At 37.0% G+C, this 14,895-nt stretch overlaps 1 protein-coding gene across 2 annotated transcripts in view; it reads left to right on the top strand.

The window, feature by feature from the left end:
• The window catches only part of ESR1 (estrogen receptor 1), a 160,436-nt gene that overhangs the window by 134,330 nt on the left and 11,211 nt on the right, over nucleotides 1–14,895 (top strand). For both annotated transcript variants that reach the window (XM_030498911.1, XM_030498912.1), the window contains exon 7: nucleotides 12,362–12,495. In XM_030498911.1, coding sequence (XP_030354771.1) covers nucleotides 12,362–12,495 — 134 coding nt within the window. The remainder of the gene's footprint in view (nucleotides 1–12,361; nucleotides 12,496–14,895) is intronic.

Raw genomic sequence — 14,895 nt, 5'->3', positions numbered from 1 at the left:
AGAAAAGTTCTCTTGTAATCTCTACTGCTTGTTGTAAAACTAAATGGAATTAAAATTGAACACTGAACTCTAATCACATTAATTCAAGTAATTATTTCTGCTTACCTAAAATCCACCTACTTATTCTTAGTTATAATGGGTTTATCCAAGCAGCCAGCCAAAACGTTGAAAGAAAATCCTGGTAGTCTCAATTGCAATCTTAATTATTTGTAGAGAGTACATGAAGATCTTTTTTTTTCCTCCTGAAAACTGGAGTCAAATATGTAAAACACACACCTGCTTGCTGCCCTGAGCCTTTTTTAGTCAGTCTTGCTAATATGTTGGAGGTGTTTCTAAGTGAGAGAGAAAAATATGCATCTCTGCCATAAAACACTATCCTGGATTTTAGCTGAATGTCTTCACAAATAAAAGAGGGAAGATTGATAGATATTTAACATATATTCTAGCTATCTTAATGCAAAGTTAAATTCTCTTTTTTCCCAGTCATGAAAAATTTCAGCCTTGGGAAAGAGTGTTAAAAGAGAATAACCAGTAATCAGGGGTTTTGGCAAATGACTGTGGCAAATCTAGACAACGTTACTGAGGATGTGTTCATCCTAGCTGTTTGTAGTCCTCTTTAGTTGACAACTATCACCCACTTAGCAGAGCTGGCAGGAGAGAGTTTAGGAGTGCACACTGGTCACTTCAGTGCAGAGTTTGACATCTTGGTCTAAACAGAAAGTAGAGGAAGAGCTGAAGAGGTAGAGTGTGTGGTGAGGCAGCTATGAGCTGGGCAAGCTTCTTAACACCGAGATGCAGAGGCAGTGAGCTAGAGCAGGTGGCTGGCAACAGAAAGTCAAGGGCAGGGCCTTCAGCTACTGCAAACAATAGCTGGATGAAAGGACTAGCTGACCCTCGGTGGTCCCTTCCAATCTCAGGGATTCTGTGATTTTAGTAAAATACCAATGATAATGCCTAACAGTATAAAATAAAATATTTTATAAGAATAGAGAAGTATTTATTGCAGTGTTCCACATGACCTGTGAGCTGTGGAGCTAGATATGGATAAAGCACATTCTTATTTTGTGTACAGAAAATATCTGCTTTCCTAAATGTAAGTATAGTCTTCTCAAGAAAACACAACAGTTTTAAAATTATTTCTTAGTGTACCTAAGATGTAAAATTTAAAATGTTGGAAATTAAGTATAGCATTTTATTGAAAACTGCTATAAATTGCAATATGGATTCCAAAGACCAACCCATCTGTTCCACATTCCATGGTACAGGTTGTGAGAAAAAATTGAAACTGAAGAGCAGAGTCAGAGTACCATTTTTCCTCCTCTTAGCTAAGAAAAACAGCTAGGAAAACATCGGAAACTTTGGTGTTCCTCAACTAAAAATCTCCATGCTTCAAATAAAATGGAGTCTGAGCACTTGATTCACACAGATTAAGACAACTCTTCTGGATTAAATAAAACAATTGCATGCAACTGGAACCATATGTTACTTTAGGGCTTAAAAATCAATTAACTTCATAATCAAACCAGACTCTGTTTTCTGGCTTTCAAACAAGACTGTTTCTAAAAATGTAGATCTGTTACATCTTCTCATTTTCAAATAACAAGAAACTTGTTTCTAAATCATCATATACATGCCTCACTCTACTTGGTAGGGTCATTTGCTGAAACTAAATTAATAAAATACTTGACTCTGGGGACCACTGATATGGTAATTAGTTAACTGTTTATTTACTAGTTAATTAGTGCTAACAATAGTTCAATATGCTAATTTGATTTAGACAAGCTGCCTTTCAAAAAAGGGCAAAAGTATATTTGTCAAATTTGAGAGAGCAGGTCAGAGACAGATACAAAGCCTGTTTGACTCAACGGAGTCCTTCCGCTGCATCAAGTTTTGGGGCAAATACCACAAGAATGCGAATTATTCTCATTGATCTAAATAATGAAATCATCTGATTGAATGGCTAAAATAATGGAAAAGATGGGTGCTGTAGCATAATTTCCTTTCATCTCTTCTCTCCTTACCTTTCAGCACATTCTTTACAGGGTACTCTTTTTCAGTATTTTCATCCACAGCATTCTGTCCTGAACCCCCATCATGCTTTCCCTGTTACCCGATCTTTGGGATTAACAGCATTTGCATATATTCATTTAGCTACTGTCTACAATCCAGAGTCACCAACAGATGGTAAAACCTAAATCTGCCTCTAATCTATGTTTTCCTGGACTTCTTGCAAATTCAGTATTGTTAATATGGAGCTTTACCAAGTTTTGAGTATGCCTTTAGCTCTCTGTGTTCATTCTGAGGCAGACATCCTCTCTGATTTGCATATCCTTTTCATTTTTCACATTCGAGCTTCTCTTGTCTCGAACAAATTCTTTCTGTCTAGAATCTTGGAGATAAATGCTCGTTTGTATACATCCATGCATAAAGCTCAGGTCATGTCAAGTTTTATTATGCAACTTTTTTACCTTTTGGCTAAATAAATAGTCTTTTCTTGTTAATATCTTTCTGAAATGTCATAAAAATAACATTCCAACTTTGCTCTTTTTTGAACAAATCTGACTTTTCTTCTCCCAGCTCATTCCGCCTACTGGGATCATATTAAACATGAGCTTGTCTTGTCTCTGAAGATCTTTTAGTGACTGTCTTATTCCGTGAGCATCTACTTGTTACGTTTTCAGATAAAAACCTCTATAATTTTCATAAGTAACAATTCACACTTGGAAGACTCCTTGAAAATGTCTGTAACACAGCCTTTTGTTATTAAGTTCCTTCGTGAAATTTTGGTTTGCCTATAAAAAGGATTATACAACAATTAAGTTGCCAGTATGTGTAGACTACTACCATTCTGTATGGATGAATATCATCACATTATCCCTTTCTGTTCCCACTCTGCCTTGTAATTAGGCAGGGTATTCTGTGAAGTAATGCACCCTTTCTTATTCTCTTAACACACCACCAAAACACTTGAGTCTTGTTCAAAATCAAGACGTTTAGCAGTCTGCCAGTTACATATAACTGATACATTTTTTACAGTGTATAAATGATGCTATTAAAAAACTTCAAATGACTATAATTATAAATTAGAAAAATAGGCCCAATCAGGAAATACAATGGCACACTCACAGTACTTGTAATTAATGTACAGTACCTGACACAATGAAAGCAAGCCTGGGCTAAATGCAAATCTTTTATCTTCTGTTTTTGAAAATTCCTATCTTCTATAAGAAGAAGTAAAGACTTAAGTTTCTAATGGGACAAACCAGATGTTTTCTGTCTGGAGCAGTCCCAAGAAACTAGGCTTTAAAAATGTCATTAGAGCAGGGCTGAAATTTATCAGGCCTGACAATAGGCTGTTTATAATCTTAAAGAAAATTTAATGTTTCTTCATGAATAAGAAAGCCCTATTTTATTACATTTTTAAAGGATTTGTTGCATTCATGTATCATGCTGATCAGAGGTTACTTGAAGGTTTGAAACATAACTGTAAAGAAACTCCGGGTACAAATAGCTGAATTGATGACTTGAGGTGGATGACTTCTCATCTGAAACATCCTCAGTATCAGCAAAATGGGAAACACAGTGATGCATTTTAAAAAGATGGGTGAAACTTCTGTCCAGTAAGCCTGGTGACCATTGTAAGGAAACTGATGAAATACCATGTAAAGAAGTAAGGTTGAGGTGTGAATAAACATGCCATAGTGGCAAAAGAGTCCTAATGCATTTTGTAAGGGAAAGCCACGCATCATGAACATATTGGAGATCTTTGAAGAATTAACAAGCAAGTGAACGAGAGAGAGCTTGTTGGATTTCCAAAAAGTATTAAACAAGATCCAAATTGTATGTAGACAAATGTGTACTGACGCGTACAGAAGAATAATTCTAATCTTCATAAACTGCATTCCAAGTTATCTTTCCATGTCACTGATAACAGTAGTCAGCTCTATCAAACCAGCAGTTCTTTGGTCTCCAGCAGTCAAAAGGTGAATAGACTGCAGCTCTCCCTCCCCCCAGAAATCATTAAAACAGGGAAAAGAAACAGTACAGGTCATTGTTATTCCCCTGTTTAAATCTGTGTTGCATCTATGCTTGGAACACCACACCTTTCTGATTTTCCTTATCTTAACAGGAATATTGAAAAAAACAGGAAAGGTACCCAGATAGGTTGCATAAGCAATCAAAGAAAGAGGTGAGCTTTGGTACAAGGAATAACTAGACTGGCTTCTCTGCCTGTGATGCTCAACAGATGAAGGGAAACAAAAAAGAGAGGATAGGAATTGCATGAAGTCACGAACTTGTTGAGAAGATGTATAGTAATCCACAAGTTACTATCTCTTCCAATCAAGTACTAAAGGCAATCACTTGAAATTAGCACATCCAAATGCCTATACGCTTAGCCCAGAGCTAAATATACCTTAATGTGAGCCAATATGGTTATTCTTATGTTACGTTCTACTGTTATTTTCTTATCATGATTGCAGAAAAAAAGTCTAGCAACAAAAAAAACAGTGCAAGAACTTACAAAATTTCAGTTAAATATAGTCAGTATTTCCCTGTTTCTACTAAGTATTTTCCTCCGTTCTATGGAGAAATCTGTTGATCAGGTTTATGTTTTTTTTTGTTTAACCGCTAGTTCAGTGCCTCTTCCGGAAAGCTTTATCTTTCAGATAAAGAATGATGAATTTTCCCTTTACTGACTTTCACACTGAGTAATGCAGAAGGCTATGGATCTCCTTAAACTTCAGCTAGCACGAGTAGGATAAAGACTTAAAGCATTCACTATATGACTGGGCAGCTGAATAATTTACCGTTTTCATGGCTTTGGTCTCAAAGTTTCTCACCACACCTGAAAGGAATCTTTCAAGTTTTCTGTGGAGATAGTCCTTTCTAGTGTTTTGATAGACAGAAGATTAGATACAAAAGAAAAGCATCAGGATGAAATCTGAATGTGTTTTGCTAGTCCCTCACCTTGTAAAAATGTTCCAAATGCCTGAGGACCTCACACTTGTCTGTCACTTGAGTAAATGCATGACATTTTTTTGGCACAGGGTAATTGTGGATGCATTAATTACCATTGAGTTGGTAAGAAAATGGAAGAAAAGTGGTCACAGATGCTTGATTCGGAATGCTTCACTAGTGACCTGCTGCTCTTATTTATTCCAAAGGGGATAAGCCCATAGCTCTGTCAACAACTATACCCAAATTTGCACTTCAAATTCAATTTGAAAAACAATTGTACATTTCAGTTTTATCCTGTCTTTAATAGCAATAGATTCTGTGCTGGAAACCCAACTCAAACAACCATCCTGTCATCAGGCTACTTACCTGATACAGCTGAATGGATCAATTTGTAGAAAGTTAAGGAATCTCTTGAAATAATTAAATTTCTCTTCCATTTTTCACTTTATTGAGATGCATTATTATATAGTAGACCCCACAAAATGAAAAGAAATAGATTACAAGAGACAGAATTATACATCTTAAATAATGCACAAAAAATAATTTCTACTTATTGTAAATCTGTCTTTACTGTGCCTTGGAGCAAAATTCAAAGGCTAACCAATTTTGTAATTCAAACAACTAAACGTAAATCAGAAGTAGCCTTCTAGAGTTTGAGAAGCTGCTGGCTAATATCTAAAGTGATTAACACTTTAAAAAAAAAAAAAAAAAAAGAAAAAAGAAAAAAGAAAAACAAAAGAAAAACCCCTCTCATTATGATCTTCCCAACTTTCAGCTATCTGAAAAAGAGGTTCCCTTGGGTGCGTCTGTAGGCACAGAACAGAAGTTTTCAGAGAGAATGAAGTAATTTCTAGACACAAGATGGCTCCTACACAAGTTCTAAGATTGCTTGTTCATCTAGTCACTCTGACCTTGGAAGCTCAGGCCCCAGTTCTAGGTCATGTTGAATTGTGATGCTGATCTTTCCAAAATTAAACTTTCTTTGCTGAAAATTAAACTTGCCTTGCATTTCTGATATGAAGAGAATTTTGAAATATTTTTGGCTTTAAGGTGATTCAGACCAAATGTAAATTAAACTAAAAAGGCCTTCCTGTCAACAAGAATAACATTTTTTTTCAGCCAATTATTGTAATTTTATTATTCCCAAAGGGGGAGCCTTCATAACAAATCTGTAATCTAAATGTCTCAAATGCAACAAAAAAACAGATCAGTTTTGTTAGAATTTTTATAGCAGTATTTAAGAGATTTTTCCTATCTGACATATTCGTGGATCCATTTCACATAACATTAAACCAAGAAAAAGTAATTAAAAAGGTACTTAGTAGTTAACTGACTATGTTTCAGACCTGATTGGCCACTTCTGTTATGAGCGAGAAACCTGGTCTAGTGGAAGGTGTCCTTGCCCATGACAGGTGGGTTGGAACTAGATGATCTTTAAGGTCCCTTCCAACCCAAACCATTCTATGATTTTATGAAATGTATGGCATACTCTTCCATTATCTGCCTAGGTAGATGATCCTCTGTTGATCTAGTCAGGAAAGACACTTAGACTTTTGGTTCCAAGCTAGCTCAAGGAGAAACCAAAAGAGACATCAGAGAAGATTAGCAAACCTCAGAGCAGGGCAGGCTGGTGATTTTGTTAGTACTGGAAGAGGAAGGAATTTCCCGTTTGAGCCTCAGGTTCAATCCTAATTGTTGCTTTGTTGCTGTAGAAGAGAGAGCTGTGCTGGGTGAAAACTGCTGCTGTGTGTAGGCAACCACTTTTTTCCACCTATTTTGGGAAATGATGATGCCAACAGAAGTAACTCAAGGGGTGGGTTTTATGAAAGAGTATAAACAAAACCACCCAGCTCAGTGGTGGAAAGGAGGCTGTTGCTCTAAGGAGTCCCTTCTGCTTCTGCCTCTTTTCCTCCCTCAAAATTATGTTTGGAACTCATGTTTCAGTTTTACTTCTTATTTGTCAAACGTCTGTTTCAAAAAACTCTTGAGGGGGAAAAAAGCTTGATTCCATGTTGAATTATGCTAATTCCAGTCCAGTACTTCTCCAATTGCACAGTTGTGATTGATTCTCAGACTGTGATTCATGCGTTGACACTAATGGCATGTATTTTTGAGTAAGTAGCCAAAAATATTGTATTTGTTTAAACAAGAAATAATTACTATAACAGTGCTGTAAATCAATCGAAAAGGATTTTAGTGAACTACTCCCCATACCTCCTAAAAAAAAATAAAAATGCAGATACTCTTCCTTTAGGTTTCCTCCCTCTGAATTTGTTTCCTTACCTCTGGGTAGATAGACATTCTTTCTTGCCTATGCCATGACTGAAGAAATTCATGAATTAGAAGTAAATCTAACCAAATATAATAGAAGTATGAGAATGAGATGTAGGGAGGATAAAATGCTGAGAAGATATGCATTTAGAATGAATAGACTATAATAAATAAAAATGTTTGTACTCATTCCGAACCTTTCTCCAAAATACAATCCATGCTTAAACTGAAGTGATTTTGAATTATGAGAAAGCTGGGTTATCATTTACATTTTATTCTTTCTTCTGTGTTTTATATTCTGTGCCAGATTTATGCATAAAATGAAGCCAAAATACTGTAATAAAGTGCATGTGTGTGGGTGTGGTTGTTTTTTACCAGTGCATTAGTACATAAACCCTTATTCGTATGATTTAAGGATTGCTTTTATTCTTTACTCAGGTGCTGACTGAATGTTTGGATTCTTGTTTAAAAAGCTCTACACCAGTAATAAATCCTTGCTTCTAATGGTACCCTCTGAAACTAAACTCTTTCAGGAACCTCTTCAACAATTTACTGTAGAAACAAAAAATTTCAGTGCAGATCATCTAGTCCAACCTGCTTCTTGAAGCAAGACCACTGCCAATACCATCTTAGGCCAGCTGTGTTTTTGTTTAGCTTTCTTGGAAGTCTCTAAGAATAGAGAAGACACATCCTCTTTTACTACCTTTTTCAGGGTTGCACTACGCTCCTACAAACCAGCCCGAACCTTTCAGGCGCTAGCTTCTAGCAGTTGCCCTTTGATTTAACACTCACTGCTCCTGAGACAACTTGGTTATACGCTGTTTGTAATGCTCCTTGAAGCAGTTTTGACTTTCCCCTCACCTACATACTTTGATTCCTTCTCATCAGACCATACAGAGCCAGTCACTCAAAACGTTCTTGCAGGCCACGTGTTGCATGCCTCAATACGAAGACATATCCACTTTATTCTCTTGGTCAGACAGTTTGTAGCAACACTCCCTTCTAACTGGGGATGTGAAAGTTGTACCTGCAGCTTTCTCTCAATCATACCTTACCTATTTCCTAACCTACCTTTTTGCTTAGGAACACCTCCCGTGACAAGCCTTGTTTAGAGGCTTGTGAAGTCCATTTGTGAAGATGATCTTCCGTCTCCTAGTCTGGTGGATACCATCAGTTCTTTGCAATGCCTTGTTATCAAATGAAGTACCATGATCAAGGAAGCCAGAGAGACAACAAGTACACAGTCAGGCTTTGGTTTGACAGGTGCATCTGTGCCTACTTCCTGAAACCAGGAAACTTTATCAATGACCAGGAGGAGGAGATGAAATGCACTGTCTTCGAATCTGCAGATGACATGCTCGAGGGCAGAGCTGCCATACAGTAGATCTAGACAGGCTGGAGGAATGAACTGATGGGAACCTCATGTAATTCAGGCATGAGAAATGCACCTTCACCTGTGATATACTTAATCCATTGCTACTGTTAAAGCTGGGACCCAAATAGCTGGGGAGCAGCTCTGCTTGAAAAGGACCTGGGGTGCTGGTGAACAGCAATTTGTGCATACACCAGTACCAAAAATGGCAGCAATGAAGTCCAGCAGTACGTAGGGCTGTATTAGTGTATTAGGCAGTAAAGCAAGGGAAGTGATGATTCTGCTTTTATTTGGTAGTCGTTAGACCGTATGTGGAATACCACATTGAGCTTTGCTCCCCTCACTGCAGGAAAGCTATTAGTAAACTCCAGTAAACCTAGTGGAGATCCTCCAAGGTAGGAGCACATGCCTTGTGGCTGAGAGAAGTGGATTTGTTCATCCTGGGGAAGAGATGGATTTTGAGCATGCCTAATCTAAAATCTCCAGGAGGTTATCAAGGCTCTTTATTAAGATGCCTGATGGGAGAATGAGAAACAGGAGACATAAATTGAAACAAAGGAGGTTCTGACTGGATATAGCGAATTAAAAAACACATGATGTTGAAAATAATTAAGCTGAAAGAGGCTGTGCAATCTCCATCCTTGGAGGTTTTCAAGACCAAACTTGCATAAAGCCTTGAGTGAGCTGACCCTGCTTTGAATGGAGGTTGCACTAAAGACATCCTGAGTTACCTTCCAGCCTTGAAGATGCTGTGATTCTGTAGACTTACAAAAGTTACTGAACATAGTACTTTTATGCAGTAACTGAAGACATTAATCCACATGCTTTAACTTTCTTGAACATTTTCCAATAGCCAAGTGTTAAGGACTCTTCTGAGAATACACTCTGAAGCTTTGCAGCAAACAAGCTTTTATTGTTTCATTTTCAGTAAGCGGAGAGTACACAAAGACAATAGCACAATGGTGGGATAAGGATAATTTTCAAATTTATTGCTTAGTTTGTCCTCCAGGAAAGATATCTAGGCCTTCTTAGATCGGCCTTCTTATCAACTGGACATATAGCTGTGAAAATGTGATAATGCTATCAGCTCATGTTAGAAAGTTAGAAGGCAATTTGGGAAAACTGGAGATTCCCATTTCAGATAGTTTTTGTTGGTTAACAAGGAAAATCAGTATTGTAGCCTAGATATATATATAAAAGAATTGGTTAGAAGCCTCCATTTCAAAGATACTAAGCTCCTGTAGTTCCCATTGATTTTAATGGAGCAGGATCTGCTGTCTAACTCTGAAAATAAAGCAGAAATTTCCTAATTGTTGCTTGCACACAGGAATACCTAAAGCTAGGTATCGAACTTTAGTTGAAGTTCTTAACTCTACCCAAAGAAACACTCTTCTTTTTCTTATAGAGTACCCTGGTATTCCACACACAGTAGACAGCAAAGCAAATGAGTTTGGGAAGTATTCAGATTCTCTTAAATTCCATTTTTATTTCTCATCTACCATATGAGTTCAGTTGCTGGGAAATAGACACACATGGAGACTTAGGCATATGAACTGTGCGTTGCAGGACTAGAGATTTTTGTCCAGAGGTTGTGCTTGTCAACAAGAGGATCTTGATTGGAATATTGATCTTGTGAATTACAGTCCATTGAACTATTTTTGTAAAAAGTTGGAGTTAATTCTTACTTGCTATCAAAATATCTTTTCCATCTTGTGAGTCACCATTAGACATTTGAAAAGGTCCCATTTTACAAATAACTTATTATTCCTTTTTTAAATTGTGGTCTTGGTTATGCAAATTTTTGCAGTTTGTTCAGTATTATTTTAAACTGTTGTGAATACTGGCTGGCAGTGGTTTAATGGATTTTAGGAAGCAAGTAAATGTCTTAGCCAGACATGAAAATGTAGGGTTTTCTTAATATAGGCCACTTGCCATATTATTCACTGAAGCTTTTCATTTCTGTGTAATCCTGAAATCCTAAATTCTTAAACCAACCTTTAATGGGGCATTAAGTGAGGCACTTCAGGAGAGCTCAGCAGGCAGCTGCCTGGTAACTCATAGGGTCTAATGCAAGAAGGAGCAACCCATCCTCCTTATTAAATATACTTATGTACTCTTTCCATTTCCAAGGCTGGATCATCTCTTTCTCCCAGAAAAGTCAGAGAACATATGCTGTTGTAACAGTGATTGGAAATCTTGCTTGGGACACTGCATTTTCAAATGCTACTGTATTTCAACCAACACCCTACTGGCTTTTGTAAGGGTGTATCTCTCACTTTGTTTTCTTGATATTGTTTCACTTTGTTTAAGTATCTCTGAAAACAGGTGAAATAGCTTCTGTCATATGCCAAAATTGCTGGCTCATAGGCACTGCTGTGGGATAAGGGAGATGATAGAGATTTAATTTCAAGCACTGAATGAAGCTGAATAAGGATTTGAACTTGAAAGAAGATTGGTGCACAAGTGCTCACAGACAGCCTCTTTCCTTCTTTGACTCAGTTTTAAGTTTAAACATGACTGAAAAATGCAAAGAATCTTCTTGGGCTGTAGTCAGGAGGATGACTGCTTTGTCTGGTGAGGGTTTAGACATTAGCTTCAGAATCTCAACAGTATGGCTGTAACAGGACTGAGGCACGTGTGCTTATGCTGGTAGTGTTAGGCTCGGAGATGCTCAATCTGCGTTTGTGTTACAAATTATAGTGGAATAGCTATCTCATAATTTTAAATTTCTTTTGCATTTTCATATAACAGTGATTTTCAAAATTTCATAAAAGCTATAGCTAAAACCCAATATACCTTCAAACAGCACTCTTTAAGTGATCAGATTAAGTCTTACATGATAAAAATTCACTTAGGAAGTCCTAATAAAAGTAAAACTAGGTAGGTAGGTTTTGGTAAAAGGTAGCAATGTAAACAATCTAAAATTCCATGACAAGAAAATCTGCAGGCTAAACTTTCATAAAAAATAATTACGATCTGCATTAATTGTTGAACTTCAGGTTTTGTGTGCCAGATGAAATTTAGTGAGTGAGAATACCTAGTATTGTGAGCAAAGGGACGAGGTTAATTGCCATTACTAGTGAAGACTTTGAGATTTCATAAGCTTTAGCTTTGTTTAATGCTGTAATGTAAAAAGTTATCTGATTTGTGGAATGAAATGCTAGTTTTGATCAGACTCAGTCATACAGACAAGATTTTGGCCTCATAAGTCCCTCCTGAGCTCATGAATAAGCTTATTTTTTAAGGAGACATTAAGAAAAATGGGAGATGCATTCTGGAACATTACAGCTTGCAAGGCCAGGTAGAAACAAGTACAAGACATTAGGGAGAGAGATATGCAAAGTATTTGGAGTATTTCAGTTAAAGGAAAAAAAAAAAATCAGGTAGAGGAAACTAATGCTAACAGTACACGCACACACAAAAGAAAGAAAAACGTAGCTCTGAACAAATCTTTTCCTCAATGTAAATGTTTGGTTGAATCAATCTCATACCTTCCACCTCAGTAATGCCTTGGTGATGAGTTTATGAAATTGACATTTTGAGGGGTAATATTTTTTTTACTTCTTAATTTTATGTGGGATACTGGGAACTATGTTTTTGTAATCACACATACACCAAATAAGCTTAGAGTAGGAAGTCTAGTACTAGCTAGTGAATTAATGAAATCACATTGGAGAGGAATGATCCAGGGGAATGAAAAGTTCATGCTGCCACCAGGTTAAAGCTGTGAAAATCTCCCCCTTGATGGTATTCACACAGGAATCAAGGGAAATGTGTAGAGGGCATGGTGGAAATCTTTGACATGCTGCTGGCTACTGCTGCACGGTTTCGCATGATGAACCTTCAAGGGGAGGAATTTGTGTGCCTTAAGTCCATCATCCTGCTCAATTCTGGTAAGTGGTGTGCTTTGCTGTCCCTCGGGTAATTGCAGTTGCTTCCTGCATGTGGTTGAATGCTGCTTGTTGTTGCTACTGATGTTTTCATTTTGAGACAGCAGCAGTTGAAAGGGGGGCTGTCAACATAGATGCAGGCAGAACCACCAGCTACGGATGGAAGCAGGAAAACCTGTTGACTGGGTATAAGTGGGGGCCAATAACTTAATGCAGTAAGTAGCTCATACACTGTGTACAGCTGATGCGAGGATTGATCAGAGCAGTGTTTTGAACTAGGTGATGGCAGGTCTAAAAGCTCTGGTTACAAGCCACTGAGTAGCTGGAGCCACACATAAGGGAATCCAAAGGCAGTGCTTGTAAATCTATGCCTCCCTTTTTTGGCAGTGACAAAATAACGAGGAAATTATGGCAAAAATGTGGCCACTTTTATTGTGGTTTGGTTTATATTAAAATACAGGCATCTAAGCCTGATGTCATCAGCTTCCACTTCCTTTATAATTGATAAGTATTTCTGGGCTGTAAATCTCCTTCTGAAGTATGCTTCAGAAATAGGTGACTAAATAACAAATGTAGGTGTAGACATAAATATGTAAGGTTAGCTGATTTTGATTCTGCATCAGATGACTGAAATAAGAAAATTCAAGTTGAAGCATGTGACAGAAAATTTCTGTTGCACACCAGAGGACTCTGTTTGAAATGAGAAAAAAATCCAGATAATTTATGTTGAAGTGCAGAAAGGAGACCCATGGTGTTCTCATGGAAATGATAGAGGTCTAAGTAATGTAAGCACCAAAGTAAAAATTTTAGACTCAATTTTCTGCTAAGATGTTACCTAATGCCTAAAGATGCCAGTTTCCCAAAACTGAGGATTTACCCACTTGTTCTCCCCTTTTCTGGTAGCTTTGAACTTGTAGATAGCATCAACCTCTAGACAAAACAGATGTGGAGGGCTGTATGTCCTTTTTATCTGGTGGGTTAACAAATCGCTTGCCCAAGTTGCATGAAATACAGATTCAGGCTAACTGTAAGCACAGCAGACATTCCTTTATTGATCAGGCATTTCTTCTTTTATGGAAACTTGGACCTGGCCTACTAAAAAAAAATAAAAAATTAAGAAGCAAAATTATGTATTTATACAATCAAATCCAATGTATTTTATTTACATTCTATGAGATATTAATGTGGTTCAGGTTTTGTTGTGATTGTCATCAGTTACCAAAAAGTGACATCTGAGGCAAGCATCTGGCATATTAGGAATGAAGGGCTGCTGATCTTCTCTTGAATGCCAGGATGTGAAATTGTAATTGTCGTTTGACATTTCATTTTCCTTTTGTTGTCCTGATAATTATAACAGAATATTTCCTAGAGTTAAATGTTCTTCCTGTAAAGGGATGCTCCTCCAGATTTTTAGCTAACATGTTCAAATGTAATTATCCTTTTAAATAAATACAGAATGTGTAATTGATTTATACAAATATTGAAATAAAATTAGAAAAAAATAGAGTTGAAGTTTGAATAAAACTCATTAGATGTGCATGTCTTGAACATGAAGACTTCAAGCCATGCTGTTCAGAGTTTTTGTGCACTGTGGAATTCAATATTGATCCAGAAAACTAAATCTGTTATTTAGAAAAAGCTTTTCCAGACATCACCAGCTATCCTTTATAAACACATCTCACTTTGTTAATGGGATTTTTTGTTTCAAGATTCCCCTAAGGAAAAAATATACATATAAGAAAAAAAAATATATAAATGTATATATATATCTCAAGTGATATCGGTTATAATCACAGTCATATTTCCTTCTGCACATAAGAGAGATGGGATCACTGAGTGAGGCTAGGAGATACTGGATCTTGATTTCTCCAAGGTTTTATTCAGCAGGTTGGAATCAGTGGTGCTCTGTACAGCAGAAGGTCAGGGTTGATCTCATGATCTGATAAATGATCTGATTTTGGATGTGGTTTTTTTCATTTTACATTAAATGAAAGTGCATAGATGCTCAGAAGTCTGGTATTTTTACAAGAGTCTTGACAGTGGTTTGGGTTAAGATGTTACAGATTCAAGCTGAAAGCAATTTATACCATTATTATGCAAAACATCATGCATTACTCTGGCTTGCACACTGCACTTATTGCAGTACATTGTGTGTATCTGAGTACACTGTAAACTGAATGTGTGCATATATATGGCCACAGAATGTATGCCTGTATTGCTTGCAGTTGCCTTTATGCTTAAAGATAATTAATTTTACATATCAGTTTTTGCATTCCTGTAACCAACTAATTTTGTAACTGCCTGAGGAGTTTACTACTAGGTGGTGGGAATGTGGACACGAGTTTCTGACTGTCAGACCCTTTAGATGCTTAAATTAGGAGGCTAGACTGCGCTACAGAGATA

The sequence above is a fragment of the Strigops habroptila genome, chromosome 10, assembly GCF_004027225.2.
Source record: "Strigops habroptila isolate Jane chromosome 10, bStrHab1.2.pri, whole genome shotgun sequence".
NCBI lineage: Eukaryota > Metazoa > Chordata > Aves > Psittaciformes > Psittacidae > Strigops > Strigops habroptila.
This window is presented reverse-complemented; position numbering and strand designations above follow the sequence as displayed.